This window comes from Triticum aestivum, chromosome 4D (genome assembly GCF_018294505.1).
Source record: "Triticum aestivum cultivar Chinese Spring chromosome 4D, IWGSC CS RefSeq v2.1, whole genome shotgun sequence".
Classification (NCBI taxonomy): Eukaryota; Viridiplantae; Streptophyta; class Magnoliopsida; order Poales; family Poaceae; genus Triticum; species Triticum aestivum.
In genome coordinates this window covers 513,550,657-513,575,687 of record NC_057805.1, presented here as the reverse complement: position 1 = coordinate 513,575,687, position 25,031 = coordinate 513,550,657, and the positions used below count along the sequence as shown (strand labels likewise).

The 25,031-nt window shown below is 46.4% G+C and overlaps 1 protein-coding gene across 1 annotated transcript; it reads left to right on the top strand.

The window, feature by feature from the left end:
- The first annotated feature begins 867 nt into the window (after positions 1-867).
- LOC123100775 (uncharacterized) lies at positions 868-3,726 on the top strand. Its single transcript, XM_044522655.1, has 2 exons — positions 868-2,237; positions 3,372-3,726. The coding sequence occupies exon 1, from the start codon at positions 916-918 to the stop codon at positions 1,867-1,869; it is 954 nt and encodes a 317-aa protein (XP_044378590.1). The 5' UTR covers positions 868-915; the 3' UTR covers positions 1,870-2,237; positions 3,372-3,726.
- Positions 3,727-25,031: the final 21,305 nt, after the last annotated feature.

Here is a 25,031-nt window from a genome sequence, read left to right as displayed (position 1 = left end):
AAGTCAAAAAATTCTGAAAATATTTTTGAAATAAACTTGATCTTCCATTGTACTCGTGAGAAAAGTTCCACAAAAAGAATATTCCTCTTTGACTTCTTTTCAAAAAAGACAATTTTTTGTTCAAAATAGCGTGAATAGTGACCTATAATAGCAAATAAATTTTTTTTTTCGCTGTGAAGTCAACATTGTTTTTTTTGTGAAAATTTATATATTAGTGCGCAAGTAAGTCAAGTTTATTCTAAAAGTAGTTCTTAAATATTTCGACTTTTTGATTTATTTTTTTCCATATATGGTGTATATATAACCAGGAACCAAAGTGTATTTGTCGTACCTATATCAGCTTCATATCACTTGCCCTGTGTACTTCGCATTCTATCACTCACAAAACAGCATTCCAAAGCATCATAGAGGTTGTAAGTGTACCGATTTTGTAGCCACATTTGCTTGCTCACTTTTTGGGACATTATGTTCGATTATATTCAGCCCACAAAAGTTTCATCTCTCACTGCAAAAATTGTTGTTGAGAAGACCTCCCGCTGTTTTTTGTAGAAATCTCCCACTGTTATATACTCCCACTATCCCCAAATAGATGACGTATAAATAAATTGAGTACAAAAAGTCAATGCCTTTTAAGTTTGACCAAACAGATATACTCCTATAAAAAATATGGAGGTAAACAATATCAAATGAATATCAATATATCCATCGTCAGATATATTTTCATAATTTCCACAAAAAATGATGAATTAAAAAAATTGAGGCAAATGTATTTTCATAATTAATTTGGACTATGGCGTACATGGGCTCAAAGCATTAATAAGCCTATAATGGGCTTGGGCCATACGTAGAGAGAACTAACCCACCGTATCCACCAGATCTAGGATCTCCATCCACTCCACTGTCGAGTCTCCAGCAATGGGTCGCCAACTGCCGCCGGCGGCGAAACCTCCGTCGATCCCCTCCGCGGCCACCGCCACCGCCACCTACGCTACCGTCGCCGACGGAACCACCACCATATCCTCGCTCGGCCAAGACCAACTCCTCGAGATCTTCCTCCGCTTGCCCAACCTGCTGGCGCTCGTCCGCGCCGCGCTCACCTGCCGCTCCTGGCTCGGCGCCGTCCGCTCCTCCCGGCCCTTCCGCCGCCTCTTCCGCGCCCTCCACCCGGCGCCACTCCTCGGGCTGTTCCTCGAAGTCGACGAAGATGCCGCCCCCTCCTTCGCCCCCCTGCGCCGCACAGATCCCGACGTCGCCGCCGCCCTCCGCCACGGCGACTTCTTCCTCACCTCCCTCCCCGCGTACACGGGCTGGGGCATCGTGGACTGCCGCGACGGTTACATCCTCCTGTGGAACTGGAACATGATGTCCGTCGCCGCCGTGAACCCCATGACCTGGGCCGTGGACATCATCCCGTTGCCTGAGCCCGAGGATGCCAAGGAAGGGTGTCTCCGTGGTTTCGCCTGGCTTGGTTCACGTCTGCTGTCTTGTGAGGAGAACCCCTGGTCGTTCTGGGTGGTCTGCGTCTGCGCCGACGTGTCTAGGGTTCGGGCTGCCGTCTTCTCGTCGGAAACATGGGATTGGGCCATCCACCCGTGGGTTGAAATCGGCGGTGACAACAGCCTCAAGTACAATGCTGGCATGCTGGTCCATGGTTCCGTTTACTGGCCTTTCCATGGCGAACACCGCATGATAAGGATCAACACAGCCACCACCATGGAGGTCACCAATGTGGATCTACCCTCGCAGGTGGATGTGGAGAGGTGCAATTACAAGGCTGGGGAGACTAAGGATGGTCAGCTATGCATTGTCCATGCATCTCATGATGACTTCCTTCCTGCTCCATGTTTGGATCCGTGGTGTGGATGGTGATGGGATTGGGATTTGGGTGCCGCTGAACATACATACTCTCTTTGAGTGAAGAAATTGGTCGGGTCACTCGGGGCTGGCTGGGCCACCTTAGGGTTGTGCAACTTAGGTCTGGATATGTCTACTTGTCCATGAAATGCATTACCCCTGTTGGCATACTCCGCTGCTGGTTCTTATCCCTTCCATTGGAGACCATGAAGATTGAGTCACTGATCCACGGGACATTTGGGGACTGTGCCTATCCGTACGTTATGGCCTGACCTCCTTATTTGATTGGTGATGGTGGTGGGGGCACTGGGCATGAAGTTGAAGGTTCTCACTGAAATCTGCAGTTGTTCGTCTTATATGCTGAAATTAATGCAAATTTCCAGGTATGAGCTTAATTAGCATTATAAATTACTTACTTTGTTGAAGCAAAATAATATCTACTTAGTTGGCATTGAAAACTGGAAGATCGTGCCTTTCTATCTTACCCCCTCCGTCCCATAATATAAGAACGTTTGTGACACTAGTGTAGTGTCAAAAGCGTTCTTATATTATGGGACGGAGGGAGTAATAAATAATGGTTATGCTCATAGATAGAAACCTTTAGATGCCTGATAACCGTTGGTACAGTTCTCGAGCTAATGAATTTTATTGAAGACTGGATTTTCATCTGCTACAAATTTTCTATATATGGAATACTGCTATGTTTTGTTTGCTGCCAGGCCCAATTGATTAATTTGTTTCTACCGTTTCTGTTTGTGTTTATCGTTTTTATAGAGAAGAAAAAACACAGGACTGCTAGTTCTGGAAAGCAATCGTAATAAACTCTGAATGAAATCAACTTTCAGATATGCATCTGTGATTCTGACAAGAATCCCTTGATATACACTTCGTGTTCTTTTTGCCGCAAAATCTCTTCATCTTTTAGGCTGCAGATTCTCTTGTCTTTCAACCTTTTGTTGTTCTTTGTTCTGCGCGTGGCTAATAATATAAATCAGCTTTTAAGTGCTTAATTATTTTTTAGCTTGTTCCTGACCTAACTTTAATGGTTGGCGTAGTTACCTGCTACTTGTTGTACTTCTATTTCAGTTCACAATGTTAGGCAGTTGGTCCCTTTGTTGACTGGATATCGAAGAGTTTTCAAAGTAATTATTGTTTGTTGCAATCTTTCTTCATCCGCGTAGCTCGGTGGTACTGTTTTGCTCTATATTACCTGCAATTTATGTTCAGTTTTTGAAAAGTTGTCGTATAAGATCACCTTGTTGCATGAAAGCTGATTTTGAAAATGTCAAGTGTCAACTATGCTCAGTTTCTTCGGGGTATATTTTTTTAACACAGTTTCTTCGGAGTATAGGACCACCTTATTGCAAGAAAGTTGTTGCGCTTCTTGGTTATTATTTTTTAGAAAGAGTAGAATTGCACAAGTTACATCCTGAAGCATTGCACCAAAGGGTAGAGTTTGCACAAGATTAAGATGCTGATTTGATGTAGACTAACATGTTGCTTTTGTGACTCAACAGCAGCAGGGGAGATTTGCGTTTTTGGTGAAGAGGAGGAGAACCTGTGGGCGGACCAGTAACTGAAAAGTCGTGTGCTCGGCGTCGAATGCATTTATGTTGACTGATGGTGTAAAGTTGGGAACCAGACCAGATGCATTTGATTTGATCTGTTTGTAGAAAGTATGTATTGCCAGATTGACTCAGGTAGTGAGTGGTGAATGCTCGAAATGATATAGTGAGTCTGCTGCTTTGCCAATTGCCATGAACAGTGTAATCTGCTGTCGTTTCAGAACATTCAGAGATATGGTGAGTTGAAGCTTCTGGATGTTGTATTCAAACACAACATTTTGTGGCGATGGTTTCAGAATGGTTAGTAGATGGGTTCAGGGGAGTAGTGATTTCACTCGTGGAGATTTATTTCAGGGAACTCTCACCTATATATGGGTTCAGATATATAGGTGGAGAGCGCATCCCTTTCGGAGCTCGTTTTATGGAAGTGTAAATTTCCTTCAGCTGCATACTTTTTGTGGAATACTTTTTTTTAGAACAAAGACGCAGGGGGCGTCCGGCTTTAAATTAATAAAGCGCACCAACAAGCAGCATCCAACAAGTTCAACGCAATACTACAGCAGAAGAGAATGGCCGAAGCCAAAGTACGGTACATGCAACCGGCCTGAGCCTGAAAAGATAGAGAAGAAACTACAGCTCCCAACCAACCAGTCCAAAATAACAGAGCTAGCAGCATCCTAATGATGGGCTTCAATCTGAATCATGCGAATCCGCTCCATGGCCTCCGTCATCCGGTCTGCATCACGCCGTTTCCCCAACGGTGTCCATGTCTGGAGAAACAAGTGACATTTGAAGATAATGTCAGCAGGGTGAGTAGGAAACTTGTGCTCAATAGTCATCTTATTGCGAGTAGTCCATAAGGCCCAGCACAGCGCCCCTACGCATCTCCACAGAACCCGCCCAAAACCACCCCTATGAGCGAGAAGGATCCCACGAAGGTCCGAAGCCAATTGCGGGTTCCAATTCTGCCCAAACGCCTCGCGTACGGCACTCCAAGCAAATCGGGCAAGGTGGCATTTGAAGAAGATGTGATTAGCATCTTCGTGCGCACCACACAGCGCACATGACCCATCAGAAGGGCCGTGCCTTATAGCGATGTTGTTAGAGGAGGGAAGGCGGTCACGAAACATTTGCCAAAGAAAAACTTTGATCTTCAAAGGAATAGACGCTTTCCATAGCCCCCTAGCTATGTCCAAGGTTGGTCCCTCAGTCAGCTTGTTGTATAAAGACTGAACTGTAAACTTCCCGGAGCTCGAAAGGGACCACGAGACCGTGTCGGCCTCGGTTCGAAGAGCCACCCCATCCAAAGCAGTTAGGAGTCCGTCCCAACATGCCCGTTCGTGGTCGAGGAGAGGTCTTTTGAAAGAAATGGCGGGAGGGTTTGTTCTAAGCGCATCGGCCACAAGAATGTCAACGTTAGTGGCTAATTGGTAAATGACAGAATGACTGCGCCAAAGTGGTTCCGCACCGAGCCAATGGTCGAGCCAGAACCTCGTGGAGGTGCCATTATTAACGCAGAACTTGGCTCCTAACGTGAAGGCTGGCATAATGGCCTGGATCCCGTTCCAGAAAGGTGATCCCTTAGCCTTAGAGGTGAGGAAATTCCCATCAGGAAAGTATTTAGCACGAAGGATATCTGCCCAAAGCCCTTGTTCGTTCTGGGCAAGTTTCCAAATCCACTTGGTGAGGAGCGCAACATTCATGAGTTTGGAGTTTAGAATCCCTAGGCCACCAAATTTCTTGGGGCGGCACAACGCCGCCCACTTGATCAGGTGGTACTTCTTTTTTGTCCCAATTCCTTCCCAAAAGAACTTGGAACGAGGAGTGTCGAGCTTGGCGTGAACACCGTCGGCCAGCAAGAACATGCCCATAGTAAACATGGGTAAAGAGGATAGACTAGTATTAGTCAGAATCAGCCTGGCAGCTGAAGATAGAAACCTGCCGCGCCAAGGGCTAACCCGGTTCGCCACCTTGCCTACAAAGGTTCCCACTCTAGTATAGAAATGTGTTTGTCCGAGATGGGGAGACCTAAGTACTTAATTGGGAAGCTCCCTAGCGAGCAGGTTGGCAATACGGGTGGCAAGGGGTGAGTCCATCCCAATGGCTATCACCTCACTCTTTAGAAAGTTGATCTTCAAGCCTGAGATGATCTCGAAAGCGAGGAGGATGAGCTTAATCGAGGCTTGTTGGTAATATGCCCTAGAGGCAATAATAAATAGGTTATTATTATATTTCCTTGTTCACGATAATCGTTTATTATCCATGCTAGAATTGTATTGATAGGAAACTCAGATACATGTGTGGATACATAGACAACACCATGTCCCTAGTAAGCCTCTAGTTGACTAGCTCGTTGATCAATGGATGGTTATGGTTTCCTGACCATGGACATTGGATGTCGTTGATAACGGGATCAAATCATTAGGAGAATGATGTGATGGACAAGACCCAATCCTAAGCCTAGCACAAGATCGTGTAGTTCGTTTGCTCAGAGCTTTTCTAATGTCAAGTATCAGTTCCTTAGACCATGAGATTGTGCAACTCCCGGATACCGTAGGAATGCTTTGGGTGTACCAAACGTCACAACGTAACTGGGTGGCTATAAAGGTGCACTACAGGTATCTCCGAAAGTGTCTGTTGGGTTGGCACGAATCGAGACTGGGATTTGTCACTCCGTGTAAACGGAGAGGTATCTCTGGGCCCACTCGATAGGACATCATCATAATGTGCACAATGTGACCAAGGAGTTGATCACGGGATGATGTGAGTTACGGAACGAGTAAAGAGACTTGCCGGTAACGAGATTGAACAAGGTATAGCGATACCGACGATCGAATCTCGGGCAAGTAACATACCGATAGACAAAGGGAATTGCATACGGGATTGATTGAATCCCCGACATCGTGGTTCATACGATGAGATCATCATGGAACATGTGGGAGCCAACATGGGTATCCAGATCCCGGTGTTGGTTATTGACCGGAGAACGTCTCGGTCATGTCTGCATGGTTCCCGAACCCGTAGGGTCTACACACTTAAGGTTCGATGACGCTAGGGTTATAGGGAAAAGATATACGTGGTTACCGAATGTTATTCGGAGTCCCGGATGAGATCCCGGACGTCACGAGGAGTTCCGGAATGGTCCGGAGGTAAAGATTTATATATGGGAAGTCCTGTTTTGGTCATCGGAAAAGTTTCGGGTGATATCGGTAATGTACCGGGACCACCGGGAGGGTCCCGGGGGTCCACCAAGTGGGGCCACCAGCCCCAGGAGGCTGCGTGGGCCAAGTGTGGGAGGGGACCAGCCCCAGGTGGGCTGGTGCGCCCCCCCCCCCACCAAGGCCCAAGGCGCATGGGAGAGTGGGAGGGGGCAAACCCTAGGTCCAGATGGGCCTTAAGGCCCACCCTAGTGGCGCCCCCCTCTCCTCCCCTTGGCCGCCCCCCTAGATGGGATCTAGGGCTGGCCGCCAGCCCTTGGGGTGGAAACCCTAGAGGGGGCGCAGCCCCCTCCCCCCCTATATATAGTTGAGGTTTGGGGCTGCCCAAGACACGAGAACGTCTCTCTTTCGGCGCAGCCCTACCCCTCTCCCTCCTCCTCCTCTCCCTCGGTGCTTGGCGAAGCCCTGCGGGATTGCCACGCTCCTCCATCACCACCACGCCGTCGTGCTACTGCTGGATGGAGTCTTCCCAACCTCTCCCTCTCTCCTTGCTGGATCAAGGCGTGGGAGACGTCACCGGGCTGCACGTGTGTTGAACGCGGAGGCACCGTTCTTCGGTGCTTAGATCGGAATCAACCGCGATCTGAATCGCTACGAGTACGACTCCTTCATCCGCGTTCTTGCAACGCTTCCGCATCGCGATCTACAATGGTATGTAGATGCACTCCCCTTCCCCTCGTTGCTAGATTACTCCATAGATTGATCTTGGTGATGCGTAGAAAATTTGAATTTCTGCTACGTTCCCCAACAGTGGCATCATGAGCTAGGTCTATGCGTAGTTTCTATGCACGAGTAGAACACAAAGCAGTTGTGGGCGTAGATGTTGCCAATTCTTCTTGCCGCTACTAGTCTTATCTTGTTCACTAGTACAAAACAGGGCTTTCGTCATAGGGCAATATTCACATTAGTCCCGGTTCAGTCACGAACCGGGACTAATGTGAGCATTGGTCCCGGTTCGTGCGGCTAAGGCATTAGTCCCGGTTCACCTGGGCCCTTTAGTCCCGGTTGGTGCCACGAACCGGGACTAAAGGGTGCGATGCCCATTAGTACCGGTTGGTGGCACCAACCGGGACGAAAGGTTAGTCCTTTAGTCCCGGTTGGTGCCACCAACCAGGACCAAAGGACATGTGCTGCCCGCGTCGCGGCCAAAGTTTAGTCCCACCTCGCTAGTTGAGAGAGCTCGAGAGTGGTTTATAAGCGCTGCTGCGCCCACCCTCTCGAGCTCCTCTCAATTGCAGGCTTTCGGGCCTAACCGTACACTGTGTGCCTGTGGGCCTACTGGGCCACCTGCGGGCCTGAATCCTGGCCCATGGTTGGGTTTCTAGTCGTATTCAGGCCGTGGTGGCCCAGTAGATGGCACTTTTTTTTCTTTGTTGCTTTATTTATTTTATTTTGTTTCTACTTACAACAAAATACTTACTGTTGCTATTTTTATTTATTAAATTTTATTTTTTAATTCTTTTTGCTTTTAGGTCACAAAAATTATAAACTTTCTGTTACTGCCATTAGTTTTCAAATTTGAATTCTTTGATTTTGTTATTACTGTGTTTTATGATTCTATTCAAAAACAGATTTTGTTATTTTAGTTTCTAACAAAAAATCTTTATGATAATGCTTTTTGCTATTAAAATGTCTAACAAAAACATTCTTTATGAAAATTCTTTTTGCTATTAAAGGGCCCATCAAACTCTATCCTCCCCCCCCTTGGACCGCCTTTTCAGTTTTAGAAAAAACAAAAGAAAATGATGGAAATGTCAAAAAAATAAAATAAAATAAGTTTCCCATGTGATATGTGGTCTACTTGTTGGGAAAATTAACAAATATGAATTTCAACTTTATTTGCAAAATCTCTCTGGAATGAACTCGGATGAAAAAGTTTTTTATATGAAAAATCATCTACTCGAAAAGTTACATCCGAATTTAATAGGGGGAACCCCGTTAAACATTTTCAAAATCCTCAAAAACCTAACAGAAAAAAAGATACGGGGCTTTCAAGATCTGGAGAGGCAAAAAATTTCAAATTATGGTCAAACTGTGGTCAAACAATGGTCAAACTAATTATTCTAGAATATTAGTGTTACTAAATAATTATTTCAGTTTTTTTGAATTTTGGTCAAATCTGGTCAAACTTTGGTCAAACAGTGGTCAAACAATGGTCAAACTAATTATTCCAGAAATATTAGTGTTACTAAATAATTATTGTTTTTTAAAACAATAGTTTCAAACTCAAACAGTGAAATGTGTCACTTCATACTCAAGCTAAATTCCTGAGGGTCAATAGAATTGACATCTTACTATTGTCAGGAAAACAACAAGTGCAGACTTGGAAACGAGGGAGAATAGAACCCGGAAGTTAAGCGTGCTTAGGCTGGAGTAGTGAGAGGATGGGTGACCGTCTGGGAAGTTAGATGATTTGGAATGATGAGGGGTGATTAGAGATTAGAGGATAAATTGAGTAGTGATGAGGGGTGGTGATTAGAGATTAGAGGTTAAAATAATTCAGAAATTTGAAAATCAAAAAAAAAATTTAAAAAAAGTTCGCAATTTTTTTTTCAAAAAAAATATCCAACCGGGACTAAAGGTGGAGCTCCAGGCTGCGTCCACGTGGACGGCCTTTAGTCCCGGTTCGTGTAAGAACCGGGACTAAAGGGGGGAGGCATTAGTAACGACCCTTTAGTCCCGGTTCAAAAACCGGGACTAAAGGCCCTTACCAACCGGGACAAAAGCCCCCTTTTCTACTAGTGGTTTCGGCGGCATTGTGGGATGAAGCGGCCCGGACCGACCTTACACGTACGCTATGTGAGACAGGTTCCACCGACTGACATGCACTAGTTGCATAAGGTGGCTAGCGGGTGTCTGTCTCTCCCACTTTAGTCAGAACGGATTCGATGAAAAGGGTCCTTATGAAGGGTAAATAGAAATTGGCATATCACGTTGTGGTTTTACGTAGGTAAGAAACGTTCTTGCTAGAAACCTATACAGGCCACGTAAAAACTTGCAACAACAATTAGAGGACGTCTAACTTGTTTTTGCAGCATGTGCTATGTGATGTGATATGGCCAGAAGATGTGATGAATGATATATGTGATGTATGAGATTGATCATATTCTTGTAATAGGAATCACGACTTGCATGTCGATGAGTATGACAACCGGCAGGAGCCATAGGAGTTGTCTTTATTTTTTGTATGACCTGCGTGTCATTGAATAACGCCATGTAAATTACTTTACTTTATTGCTAAGCGCGTTAGCCATAGAAGTAGAAGTAATCGTTGGCGTGACAACTTCATAAAGACACAATGATGGAGATCATGGTGTCATGCTGGTGACAAAGATGATCATGGTGCCCCGCAGATGGAGATCAAAGGAGCAAGATGATATTGGCCATATCATGTCACTATTTGATTACATGTGATGTTTATCATGTTATGCATCTTATTTGCTTAGAACGACGGTAGCATAAATAAGATGAGCCCTCACTAAAATTTCAAGAGACGTGTTCCCCCTAACTGTGCACCGTTGCAAAGGTTCGTTGTTTCGAAGCACCACGTGATGATCAGGTGCGATAGATTCTAACGTTCGAATACAACGGGTGTTGACGAGCCTAGCATGTACAGACATGGCCTCGGAACACATGCGAAACACTTAGGTTGACTTGACGAGCCTAGCATGTACAGACATGGCCTCGGAACACAAGAGACCGAAAGGTCGAACATGAGTCGTATAGTAGATACGATCAACATGGAGATGTTCACCGATGATGACTAGTCCGTCTCACGTGATGATCGGACACGGCCTAGTTTGACTCGGATCATGTATCACTTAGATGACTAGAGGGATGTCTATCTGAGTGGGAGTTCATTAATCAGATGAACTTCATTATCATGAACATAGTCAAAAGGTCTTTGCAAATTATGTCATACGCTTTAGTTCTACTGTTTAAGATATGTTCCTAGAGAAAAATTTAGTTGAAAGTTGGTAGTAGCAATTATGCGGACTGGGTCCGTAAACTGAGGATTGTCCTCATTGCTGCACAGAAGGCTTATGTCCTTAATGCACCGCTCGGTGTGCTGAACCTCAGCGTTGTCTGTAGATGTTGCGGAACATCTGACATACACGTTTTGATGACTACGTGATAGTTCAGTGCGTAATGCTAACGGTTTAGAATTGTGGCACCAAAGACGTTTTGAAACGTCGCAGAACATGTGAGATGTTCCGAAGGCTGAAATTGGGATTTCCGACTAATGTGTAGGAGATATGCCCTAGAGGCAATAATAAATGATATTATTTATCTCTGAGTTCATAATTATGTTTATGTTCCATGCTATAACTGCTATGGTTCTCGAGTCTGCAATAACCACGAGGCTCGGAGGAAGACTCATATGCACGTGTGGAATAATAAACGGTAAAATGTATTCCTAGTCTGGCCTCTAAGACTAGCTCAAGTGTTGCATGATGGTTATGTTTTCCTGATCATGGGCATGTCTATGTCAGCAACCTTGAGGGCACAATGTTAAGAGAACATTTGTGTTGAATCGACCCGGATTGATGTTATGCTATGAGATTCATTCGTCACAAGTTTATTGGTACATAACACAGAGATGGTTAACGTTTGCATGATTCCTTAGACCATGAGAGTATCGAGTTTCTTCATGCTTGCTTCATGAACTTTGGGGTTTGTTAAACGTCATCCGTAAATGGGTGGCTATTACGGCGGCTTGCGGGTTCATGGAAAAGTGTGTCAAGTAACTTGATAGCTCAAGATTGGGATTTGCTCCTCCGACGATGGAGAGATATCTCTGGGCCCTCTCGGTGTTACGGTATCCATCATCGTCTGGCCAGACACTTTGTGATTTGATCACGGGGATGCCGGAACACGATAACGAGAAAAGAGAACAATACCGGTAACGAGGTAACTAGCATAGTGGACAAGTTGTTGATCCACGGGAATGCCAACATGTCTCACCTCGGGTATTTGTAACATATCGCGAAGCAACAGGAATAGCACGCGGCAACTGGAGGTTCACTCGAATATTTATTCGTGTGGGTATAGGGGTCAATATGGGTGTCCACGGCTCCGATGTTGATCATTGATCGGAAGGGGTTCCGGGTCATGTCTATACTTCACCGAACCTATAGGGTCACACGCTTAAGGGTCATCTATCTGCTGAATACTAGACAGGGAGTCTGAGAGAAAATCACCGAAAAAGTTTTGGACACCGAAAAGTTTCGGACAGCGGAATCGTACCGCAGAGAGAGGTCATCGGATAAGTTTCGATGATACCGAAAAGTTGTTTCGGGATACACCATTAAGTCAAATTGGTTTCGGCACATGCCTGATAATTCTTGGAGGATGCCAGAATCATTCTGGAAGCTTTTTGGAATTTTCTGAGATAAAAACCGGAAATGTTCCGGAGCTGCCGGAGCCACTTCAGATGCGTTTCGCAGATGAAAATCACTAAAACCGGAATTGTTTCGGAACGCGTTGAAAATCATTTTAGTGGGTACTGGAAATGTTCTTAGCCCACATAAATATTTTCAGTTCGATCAGACGCTAAAAAATGTCGTCGTGAATAGTGAAAATCAGCTTTATGGTTACTTTATGGAAAGCCACCTTTTGGGGCTTTGCTCCAAAAGATCTTGGGGATGACATGGATGGATAGGAGCCATTTTTTGGGCCCCTCATGGGGGTGTGGCCGGCCACATGGGGTATCCCCCCTTGGGGACCCTCTTGTTCCTTGGTTTCACTCCTAGGTCCTTGTGGAAGGACTTCATTCATGTGCATTTTCGGTTTTTTGTGAAACTACCCTACCCTCTTGGGATTTCCTATAAATAGAGGTGGAGGGGCAGCCCTCCACACTCATCCCTTGCTCTCATACACATGCCATGCATTATCTGGCTTCTTCTCTCCCTCCCACGAAAAGAGTTTCGTAGAGCCGTAAGGCTGTCTGGGTTCCGGCAGGAACTAGTTCTGGACGGCGAAGCCCTGCCGGATAAATGACACCGTATGTGTGCAACTCTGTAGAGAGATCGTAGTTTCGGTCTTAGTTCGTGAGTGCCTCCCGAAGGGCTGTCCGTGTGACCGTCCGAGTTTCGAGGTCCTCCCGAAGGGCTGTCCGAGTGACCGTTCGAGTTTCGAAGGTCCTCCCGAAGGGCTGTCCGCGACACCGTCTGGAGGTCTGTTCGACCGCCTCCCGGAGGGCTGTCTGAGGAGCAGATGAGGGTATACATCCTCGCGGTTGGGAGGTTGTAAATCCTAGCTGCGGGGATCTGCACCGCCGATCGTCATCGACTCTACTTCCCGCTGCGCTACGAGTCGGTAACGAAAAAGATCAAACCATGTATGCAGTCTCCATAGTGGTCCTGGGCTGGTGCGTAGGTCGGAAAATTTTTGTTTTCTGCTGCGTTCCCCTACATAATGCCCGCATCAAGAGGTATGAGACCTCTGACAAGTTTCTTAAGCCTGAACACTAAGGGAGAAAAGCTCAATCGTTGAGCATGTGCTCAGATTGTCTGAGTGCCACAATCGCTAGAATCGAGTGGGAGTTAATCTTCCAGATGAGATAGTGATGGTTCTCCATAGTCACTGCCACCAAGCTATTAGAGCTTCGTGATGAACTATAACATATCAGGGATAGATATGATGATCCTTGAGCAACTCGCGATGTTTGACACCGCGAAAGTAGAAATCAAGAAGGAGCATCAATCGTTGATGGTTAGTAAAACCACTAGTTTCTAGAAGGGCAAGGGCAAAAGGGATACTTCATGAAACAGCAAGTCATTTGCTGCTCTAGTGAAGAATCCCAAGGTTGAACCCAAACCTGAGACTAAGTGCTTCTGTAATGAGAGGAACGGTCACTGAAGCAGTACTACCCTAGATACTTGGTAGATGAGAAGGCAGGCAAGGTCGACAGAAGTATATTGGATATACATTATATGAATGTGTACTTTACTAGTACTCCTAGCGGCACCAGGGTATTAGATACCGGTTCGGTTGCTAAGTGTTAGTAACTCGAAATAAAAGCTGCGGAATAAACGGAGACTAGCTAAAGGTGAGATGACGATATGTGTTGGAAGTGTTTCCAAGGTTGATGTGATCAAGCATCGCATGCTCCCTCTACCATCGAGATTTGGTGTTTGCGTTGAGCATGATTGGATTATGTTTATCGCAATACGGTTATTCATTTAAGGAGAATAATGGTTACTCTGTTTATTTGAATAATATCTTCAATGGTCTTGCACCTAAAATGAATCTCGATCGTAGTGATACACATGTTCATGCCAAAAGTAATGATAGTACCACATACTTGTGGCACTGCCATTTGAGTCATATTGGGATAAAACGCATGAAGAAGCTCCATGTAGATGGATCTTTGGACTCACTCGTTTTTTAAAAGATTGAGACATGCAAACCATGTCTATTGGTATATATGCATGAAGAAACTCCATGCAGATGGATCGTTGGACTCACTTGATTTTGAATCACTTGAGACATGCAAATCATACCACATGGGCAAGATGACTGTAAGGGCTCGTTTTCAGTAAGATGGAACAAGAGAGCAACTTATTGGAAGTAATACATTTTGATGTATGCAATCCAATGAGTGCTGAGGCATGCAGTGGATATCGTTATGTTCTTACTTCACAGATGGTTTGAGTAGATGCTGAGTGTATTTACTTGATGAAACACAAGTCTGAATTATTGAAAGGTTCAAGTAATTTCAGAGTGAAGTTGAAGATCGTCGTGACAAGAGGATAAAATGTCTGTGATATGATCATAGAGATGAGTATCTGAGTTACGAGTTTGGCACACAATTAAGACATTGTGGAAAGTGTTTCACAATTAATACCGCCTGGAACACCATAGTGTGATGGTGTGTCCGAACATCATAACTGCACCCTATTGGATATGGTGCATGCCATGATGTCTCTTATCGAATTACCACTATCGTTTATGGGTTAGGCATTAGAGATAACCGCATTCACTTTAAAAGGGGCACCACGCAATTCCGTTGAGACGACACCGTTTAGAGAAACCTAAGTTGTCGTTTCTTAAAAGTTTGGGGCTGCGATGCTTATGTGAAAAAGTTTCAAGCTGATAAGCTCGAACCCAAAGCGGATAAATGCATCTTCATAGAATACCCAAAACAGTTGGGTATACCTCCTATTTCAGATCTGGAAGCAAAAGTAATTGCTTCTAGAAACGAGTCCTTTCTCGAGGAAAAGTTTCTCTCGAAAGAATTGAGTGGGAGGATGGTGGAGACTTGATAAGGTTATTGAACCGTCACTTCAACTAGTGTGTAGCAGGGCACAGGAAGTTGTTCCTGTGGCACCTACACCAATTGAAGTGGAAGCTTATGATAGTGATCATGAAACTTCGGATCAAGTCACCACCAAACCTCGTAGGACGACGAGGATGCGTGCTACTTCAGAGTGGTACGTGATCCTGTCTGAGATATCATGTTGTTGGACAATACTGAACCTACGAGCTATGGAGAAGCGATGGTGGGCCCATATTCCGACAAATGGTTAGAAGCCATGAAATCCGAGATAAATGGATCTTTGAGAAGAAGACGGACGTGGACGGCAATGTTACCGTCTATGAAGCTCGACTTGTGGCAAAGAGTATTTCCACGAGTTCAAGGAGTTGACTACGATGAGATTTTCTCATCCGTAGCGATGCTTAAGTCCGTCGGAATCATGTTAGCATTAGCTGCATTTATGAAATCTGGCAGATGGATGTCAAAAAAAGTTTCCTTGCCAGTTTTCGTAAGGAAAGGTTGTATGTGATACAATCAGAAAGGTTTTGTCGATCCTAAGGATGCTAAAAGGTATGCTAGCTCCAGCGATCCTTTTATGGACTAGAGCAAGCATCTCGGAGTCAGAATATACGCTTTGATGGAGTGATCAAAGTTTTTGGGTTTATACAAAGTTTGTTAGAAACTTGTATTTACAATAAAGTGAGTGGGAGCGCTACAACATTTCTGATAAGTATATGTGAATGACATATTGTTGATCCGAAATGATGTATAATTTCTGGAAAGCATAAAGGGTTGTTTGAAAGGAGTTTTTCAAAGGAAGACCTGGATAAAGCTGCTTACAAATTGGGCATCAAGATCTATAGAGATAGATCAAGATGCCTGATGATACTTTCAAAGAACGCACACCTTGACATGATTTTGAAAGAGTTCAAAATAGATCAGCAAAGAAGGAGTTCTTGGCTATGTTACAAGGTGTGAGTATTGAGTAAGACTAAAGACCTGACCACAGCAGAAGAGAGAGAAAGGACGAAGGTCGTCCCCTATGCTTTAGACGTAGGCTCTACAGTATGCTATGTTGTGTACCGCACATGTAGTGTGCCTTGCCATGAGTTGGTCAAGGGGTACAATAGTGATCCGGGAATGGATCACATGACGGCGGTCGAACTTATCCTTAGTATCTAGTGGACTAAGGATTTTCTCGATTATGGAGGTGAATAGGAGTTCCTCGTAAAGGGTTACGTCGATGCGAACTTTGACACTAATCCGGATGACTCTGAGTAGTAAACCGGATTCGTATAGTAGATCAGTTACTTGAAATGGCTCCAAGTAGCGCGTGGTAGCATCCACAAGATGACATAGATATTCGTAAAGCACACACGGACCTGAAAGGTTCAGACCCGTTGACTAATAACCTCTCTCACAAGCATAACATGATCAAACCAGAACTCATTGAGTGTTAATCACATAGTGATGTGAACTAGATTGTTGACTCTAGTAAACTCTTTGGATGTTGGTCACATGGTGATGTGACCTATGAGTGTTAATCACATGGTGATGTGGACTAGATTATTGACTCTAGTGCAAGTGGGAGACTGTTGGAAATATGCCCTAGAGGCAATAATAAATAGGTTATTATTATATTTCCTTGTTCACGATAATCGTTTATTATCCATGCTAGAATTGTATTGATAGGAAACTCAGATACATGTGTGGATACATAGACAACACCATGTCCCTAGTAAGCCTCTAGTTGACTAGCTCGTTGATTAATGGATGGTTACAGTTTCCTGACCATGGACATTGGATGTCGTTGATAACGGGATCACATCATTAGGAGAATGATGTGATGGACAAGACCCAATCCTAAGCCTAGCACAAGATCGTGTAGTTCGTTTGCTCAGAGCTTTTCTAATGTCAAGTATCAGTTCCTTAGACCATGAGATTGTGCAACTCCCGGATACCGTAGGAATGCTTTGGGTGTACCAAACGTCACAACGTAACTGGGTGGCTATAAAGGTGCACTACAGGTATCTCCGAAAGTGTCTGTTGGGTTGGCACGAATCAAGACTGGGATTTGTCACTCCGTGTAAACGGAGAGGTATCTCTGGGCCCACTCGGTAGGACATCATCATAATGTGCACAATGTGACCAAGGAGTTGATCACGGGATGATGTGAGTTACGGAACGAGTAAAGAGACTTGCCGGTAACGAGATTGAACAAGGTATAGGGATACCGACGATCGAATCTCGGGCAAGTAACATACCGATAGACAAAGGGAATTGCATACGGGATTGATTGAATCCCCGACATCGTGGTTCATCCGACGTGATCATCGTGGAACATGTGGGAGCCAACATGGGTATCCAGATCCCGCTGTTGGTTATTGACCGGAGAACGTCTCGGTCATGTCTGCATGGTTCCCGAACCCGTAGGGTCTACACACTTAAGGTTCGATGACGCTAGGGTTATAGGGAAAAGATATACGTGGTTACCGAATGTTGTTCGGAGTCCCGGATGAGATCCCGGACGTCACGAGGAGTTCCGGAATGGTCCGGAGGTAAAGATTTATATATGGGAAGTCCTGTTTTGGTCACCGGAAAAGTTTCGGGTGATATCGGTAATGTACCGGGACCACCGGGAGGGTCCCGGGGGTCCACCAAGTGGGGCCACCAGCCCCAGGAGGCTGCGTGGGCCAAGTGTGGGAGGGGACCAGCCCCAGGTGGGCTGGTGCGCCCCCCACCAAGGCCCAAGGCGCATGGGAGAGTGGGAGGGGGCAAACCCTAGGTCCAGATGGGCCTTAAGGCCCACCCTAGTGGCGCCCCCCCCCTCTCCTCCCCTTGGCCGCCCCCCTAGATGGGATCTAGGGCTGGCCGCCAGCCCTTGGGGTGGAAACCCTAGAGGGGGCGCACCCCCCTATATATAGTTGAGGTTTGGGGCTGCCCAAGACACGAGAACGTCTCTCTTTCGGCGCAGCCCTACCCCTCTCCCTCCTCCTCCTCTCCCTCGGTGCTTGGCGAAGCCCTGCGGGATTGCCACGCTCCTCCATCACCACCACGCCGTCGTGCTGCTGCTGGATGGAGTCTTCCCCAACCTCTCCCTCTCTCCTTGCTGGATCAAGGCGTGGGAGACGTCACCGGGCTGCACGTGTGTTGAACGCGGAGGCACCGTTCTTCGGTGCTTAGATCGGAATCAACCGCGATCTGAATCGCTACGAGTACGACTCCTTCATCCGCGTTCTTGCAACGCTTCCGCATCGCGATCTACAATGGTATGTAGATGCACTCCCCTTCCCCTCGTTGCTAGATTACTCCATAGATTGATCTTGGTGATGCGTAGAAAATTTTGAATTTCTGCTACGTTCCCCAACAAGGCTACACTATGGTCATCGGGCTCGAAGAGCAACAAGGTGTCGTCCGCATATTGGAGGTGCGTGATCCCACTGGGGATGAGGTGAGGCACCACTCCACGGATGTGGCCGGCGCCCTTAGCCTTGTGCACCATGGCCGAAAAGGCGTCCGCAACAAAATTAAAGATCAAAGTCGAGGAAGGGTCTCCCTGCCTGAGACCTCGTTTGTTGCGGAAGAAGTTCCCAATTTCTCCGTTAATCGACACCGCAGTCTGGCCCCCCGAGACCATTTGCATGATACGGTGCACAAAACCTGACTCGAATCCCTTCCGAATCAGCACCTCGCGAATGAACTCCCAGTTCACTTGGTCGTAGGCTTTCTCAAAGTCGAGCTTAAGGAGCGCGGCCGGCTGCCGCGTGCGTTTAAGCTCGTGGACAATCTCTTGTAATACTACCGGCCCTTCGAGAATGTTGCGGCCTTTGAGGAAGCCCGACTGGCTACGATCAATCACGCGCTGCGCAATCGGGGCAAGTTTCGTCGCGTAGGCCTTGGAGCAAATTTTGAACGGCACGTTAATAAGAGTTATGGGACGGTATTGCTTGATATAATTGGCCGCTTTAACTTTTGGGATGAGGCTGATGACACCGAAGTTAAGGCGCGAAATGTCTACTATACCTAGCGCAAAGCCGTTGATAATATTGTAAAAAAATGTCTTTGAGTGCAGGCCAAAAGCGGCGAAAGAAAGCCACCGGCTAGCCATCCGGCCCAGGTGCAGTATCTATCTTCATCGAGCCAAGCGCCTCATCAATCTCCCCCATGGAAAAGGACAAGGCCAAGGAATCGTTCTCGGCTTGCGACACTCGTGCCTCTTCCCCCCAGAAGTCAGCACGCAGACGCAGGGGCTTCTCCTCCGCTGTTCCCAACAGGTTAAGGAAGAAGCCATATATATGGGCCGAAATCTCGGCTTGACTGACCAGCAGCCCGTGCTCAGACTGCAGTCTCAAAATCGAACACTTCCGTTTTCGTCCGTTGGCGAAGGCATGAAAATAACCCGTATTCGCATCACCCTTAGTAATCCACTTGACGCCGCCCCTACGGCGCTAATATTCCTCCTCTTCCCTGAGGATGGCAAGCACTTGGTTTTCGAGGGCGTAACGGTTAGCCCACTCCACTTCCGAAAATGTTCTGGAGTCAGCTTGCACGTCTAGGGCTTTAATTTCCTCGATGATAGCTTCCCTTGCACGTTTAGCTTCACTCCCGTGATTTGCACCCCACCCGCGGAGGAAACCACGCATCGGCTGCTAGGGCCCAGTAACCAATTTGTGTTGTTCATTTCTTGAGAGAAACCAGGACTCCTAGTTTCTACTTTTGTGCCTGGAAAATTAATTATAATAACCTTTGAATAAATTGAGTCGCTGGACACGAATGTGTGCTTCTAACAAGAAATCCCTTTATACATACTGCCTTTTACTAGCAAGATCTGCTAATTGTCTGATAACAACTTGCTTGTGGCTTGTTATGCATATATACTTTTGGTGGCTTAGTTGTGACTTGCTATAAGTTGCATTTTGGTTCACATTGTTAGTTAAGCAGTTGATGCCTTGGGGAATACTAGATATCAAAGAATCTTGAAAGTAGTTGTAATAAAATATGAGTAAAATGGAATTTCTAAATGTGTGTCTGTGCTTCTAACCAGAATCCTCCGGTACACATACTATTTACTAGGAATACTTCTGAATTGTCATTTTTTTTAATTGCACTAGCTTGAGCATGCGCTTCTTGAAGTTTGGTTGTTTCTGCTGCATATGCCCAGCTAGGACACAAAAAGGAAGCAACTACGTACTTACAAAATTATTAATCGGGCACCAACTACTTAACATTTTGAGTTGAAATTACAAGTCATCGCTAAGCCACCACGAAAGTTTCATGAAGAAACATATCCCAAATAGTTAAGCACTTACTACCTCCGTACCAAAACACAAGACATTTTGTGTAGGCTAAACTAGCCTAAAAAACATCTTATATTTTAATATGGAGGGAGTAGAAGCCAATTTTTATGTCATTAGCTGTGCATGCAACAAAGAATAACTAAGTAAGAAATCTTTAAAAATGAATAGACTGTGTAACCAAAAACAAAAGACAAGAAAAATCCTATCAACAATCCACACATCACATTAACAAATACTTGTATGTCATTAGCTATGATATGAAGTATGGGAATTTTGTCAGAAGTGCATATTGATGTTTGAATGAATTTTTCATTTTATCAAAATTTGAAACTACTTTTCATCGCAAATGAGCACGGGCTATCTTCAGCCAATTTGGATGGCGAGCTAATAATAGGCTAGGTGTGTAGGCATCGTAGCCTGTTTTTTATAGCCGGATGTGGCGATTTCTCGCCGGGTGTGGCGTTTTGCAGATTTGTTTATCTTTCTTACTCAGATTTTGAGTTTCCGTGGAACTTAAGACCTTGTTTTGATTTTAATAATATGGCTGCATGCATCGATTGATGCAGAGGCCGGGGGTAAGCCTCCTTTTCAAAAAAAAAATGAAGTATGGGAATTTTGTCAGAAGTGCATATTGATGTTTGAATGAATTTTTCATTTTGTTAAAACTTGAAACTACTTTCATTGCAAATGAGTAAGAACTAGCTGTACTGAACTACTGATATAAGTTTACCTAAATACATGGCAAAACAAATTGCATACAGAGGATACAAATCTTTTGAGACATGATGATTTACCATGGTATTCCCGTATGGCATCGGACCAAAGAGCTGCGACAGGGCACACATATTGGACTAGTATTTCTGTATATCGTGTGGATGGCATTCTTCACATTCTGAAAATGTTTGCAGCTTAGTTAATTAGCTAGCCGCACAGAGTAGAGTCGGTCTTTCTGAAAGCAGCTTCAGACTGCACGCTCAGGGTCAGCATCAGGATCTACATCCTGAAGCACTAGTCCAATTTACACAAGACCCTTTTGCAGGCACTGCTTCTTGCTGCTCTAGCGCTATCGTGTAGAAATGCCGCCTTTTGACCGGTTGCTTGCAAGATGAAGCAACAGCGTCCTGGCAAGTTGGGGGCAGACACTGGACTGGACTGGAGCATTAGAATTCCTCAAGGCTTCTTTTCTGCATCGGAACTGCCTAACATCGCAAACTGAATACAAGTATAGCAAGTCGCCACAAAAGCCAGGTGCATATGTTTGGTAGTATTACATTTTATGATTTTTGGCGGAATCAGGAAACCGAAACCATTTCTATTTTTTTACAGCTGGTAACTACCAAAGATTCATAGGTGCTGGAATTTCCATTCAAATTCACATCACTGCCAGTGAAATCACTACTCTCCTGAACCCGTCTGTGCCCATCCTTAGTTCTTCACCGCAAAATGGTGTATCTGAATGCAGCATCCTGAAGGCTGAACGCAGCTGTTAAATAATCGAAAAGGAGAGAAATGGTCAGTTGTTGAATGTTCTGGCATGACACTAGATACCCACTTCATCGCAATTGGCAGACAAGCCGGCCCAACGCGCATCCCCATCCTCAAATCCCGTCTGTTTTTCGTCCCGCTCGCCCCATTCTTGATGCAAAGTTGAGCGAGCTTTGCAGCCGCGCGGACAAAGAGCGAACGGGCATGCGGCATCCGCCTCGGGCCCGCGTGTCGGGCATCCAACTACCTCCCATCTATCCTAGTCAAAGAGCATGGATGGTTGGTCCCGCAAGTCAGCCATCCGGACATCCCGACCACATCTTTTTTAATGCTAAAGCCGTGGACTTCCACTGCCACTTCCGCTTCCCATCCCCATTTGCTTCCCCACCACTGCCCCCTCCATCGGAGACCACAAAATCTAGCCGCCGCCCACCTCGCTCCCAACCGGCCATGGGGTTCTGTAAGTGGCACCCCGGTAAGAGGAGCAAGCACGACCACGACGTAGGGTCATTGTTCGCCTCGTCTGGAAGCGCAGCCAGCCACTCCACCTCCCCGGCCTCCTTCTCCATCTCCTCGCCAGCGGCCGCGCCACGCTTCCGGCCGTATGTGAAGGTCGAAGTGTGCTGCCGGTACTGAGAGACCGGCCCACCGCTGCCGTGGTCAGATGCGCACCTTCCCAATTGGTGGCATCTGAGCCCGAATCGGGTGCTCATTCCGCCCGTCCCGGCGACTGGCCGTGTCCACCTCCAGGAGATCGCCTTCCGCCCGCCCGGGATGCAGTAGAGCTGGAGCGCGGGGCGAGGCCAGGAGCCGACGAAACCGCTGCCACCAGTCACACAAACGAGCCCGCCCGGGATGCAGTAGAGCTGGAGCGCACGGGGCGAGGCCAGGCTCCCCTGGTGGCCGCGTCATGGAGGAGACAGGGGTGTGGCAGCGGCCACGTGCGGGGTGCTGGCCGGATGGCCAGGACGGCGACCTGGACGGGTGGGGCGACGGCGCGCGGCCCGGACGGGTGGGGTGGCTCCACGGATGAGCAGGGCGGCGGCCGGGAGCGAGCAACGAAGGTTTCGATGGCAGTTGGACTCTCGCCCATAGTTGCCAAGTTCCCGGGTCGATGGGGTCGAGGAACAGGAACGAATATTCTCGACAAAGACGGCCGATGCGGTAGCTTGAAGGCCTGGCCCCAGCCACCATATACCGCCCCAGAAGGTGCAGGTCGTGGAGGCTCCCGCACGTGGTGCAGATCGTGGAGAATGCATGCATCGACGGCGGCGTGAAGCCAGCTAGATTTCGTCGACGGTGGAGGACGGACGCTGCAAAAGTCAGGTACGTCTTCAAACTCTCCTTGAATCAAGCTTCTCGTTCCTGGGGGTTCCAATCCATTGCAAAATCGTCGCGCTATAAATTTTTGGACTGGTTTGCCCCTGCTTTGAGTACCCTAATTGTGTGTGTTTGGCACTGTCGCGCTATATATTGGCTTATTCCGTCTCGCCAGCTCTGCATGCCACTCGCGTGCATGCTAAGGCTGCTTATAATGGATAGTATCATACCTTAATATCATGCAATACTAAGGTATGATACTATCTCCGTAATGCACATTATCATATACTAGTATCGTATGTAATCTTATTTATTGCCATGCATGACACAGTAGCATATCATTTAATACAATACGGTATCATGATATGATATTCAACACTCTCTTTCTTCATTTAGTTCTATGCCACCTCAGCAAAATAGTTTAATTGGCATGCATGATACTAGCTATGATACTATCATTACGACCAGCCTAAGGCTAGTCATAGTTGGAGTAACTTAGCAAGTAACATACTGCAGTCCAAGACAAGTTTGCTTATGTGGCATGTATTTAATGAGGAGAGATGTGTTTAGAGTAACATAGCGTTTTCCAAGAAAAGATGAGTCTATAAGTTAATAAATGAAGCCACCTATAACACTACTATTATGTTACTTTGGATTATAAAGGTAGTAATTTAGAATAGTGTTATATGCATGACACTAGTATAAGTTACTCCCCACTATGACCAGCCTAACTGTGCCACTAATTGGTAGGGGTGGCTCCACACATGCAACGGATTGGCTAGTCAGCTGCTGCTGTATGCAATGGATTGGCTACTAGTTAATGCATTAGTTACATGGGAAGCCGAGAATCAAGGGCAGAATTAGAAGGAAACGGGAGAAATAGCTAGCGCGCAGAGCATTTAGGAAAAAAAACCAAAAAAAACTTACGCGCAGAGTAATAAAACACAGATGGAGTAACATCGAACGATCTCCTGGTCACACACACACCAAACTGGGTTGAGAACTCTAGATCCTCACCCTACACTAGAGTTAACTACACACCTACAATACCCACCTGGACACACGCGAATCCAACTCGAGATCCTCACCCCTAGCCACCTGGACACACACGAATCCAACTCGAGATCCTCACCCCTAGGACAGGAGTAGGTTTCCCAACATAATATACAATGTGCAAAACATGGTCACAACTCCCACCCACCCGTTAAGAGCAACTCCAACGGGCCGATCCAAACGGACGGCGCATTTGTTCACTTTTTGTCCGTTTGAGTCGGCCGCCCGCCCGGTGTCCGCCCTGTTTTAGATTTGAGTCGGCATTGCGCCCAACGCGCCAACCCATTTCATGTCCGCACTCAATTTTTTAAAAAGGCTCGCAGCCATAGATCATGCCAGCGGCCATGTCTCTTGCTGGCACCATGCCAGCGCCGGCATACAATGCCAGCTTTAAAAAATATCACCACACAGTTCATACTGGCACACTCACCAGCAGTCGGCACACATGGCAGCACACAAAAAGGGGTGGGACTTGAGTTCGACCACGCCATCGCGGCCCCGTGGTCATGCCAGCACACCTGTTGGCATACAAAAAAGATGGCTCTCGCCGCCACGAGATCACTCGTCGTTGAACTTGAGCATGTCGACCTGCATCTTCTCGAACCACGGCCTCTTCCTTGGCAACACGGTGTTGAGATCCACCTTCATGCTCTCCACCCCAGTCATCATGCTCGCGAGAGCCACTTCTTTGGCCTTGGTCTTGGCGTTGGCGGCCTCGATCTCTAGCATCTTGGCTTGCTTCTCCGCCTCCATCTCAAGCATCTTGACTTGCTTCTCCGCCTCACTAGTAGAAAACAGGGCTTTCGCCCGAGCTCAATGTACACATTAGTCCCGGTTGCATTAAGAACCGGGACTAATGCACATTAGTCCCGGTTCGAGCGGCTAGGGCGTCGGGAAGGCATTAGTCCCGGTTCAAATGGGACCTTTAGTCCCGGTTTGAGACACGAACCGAGAATAAAGGGTGCGACGCCCTTTAGTC

Coding starts and splice junctions, on each gene's coding strand:
- LOC123100775 (XM_044522655.1), top strand. CDS start 916: ATGGGTCGCCAACTGCCGCCGGCGGCGAAACCTCCGTCGATCCCCTCC.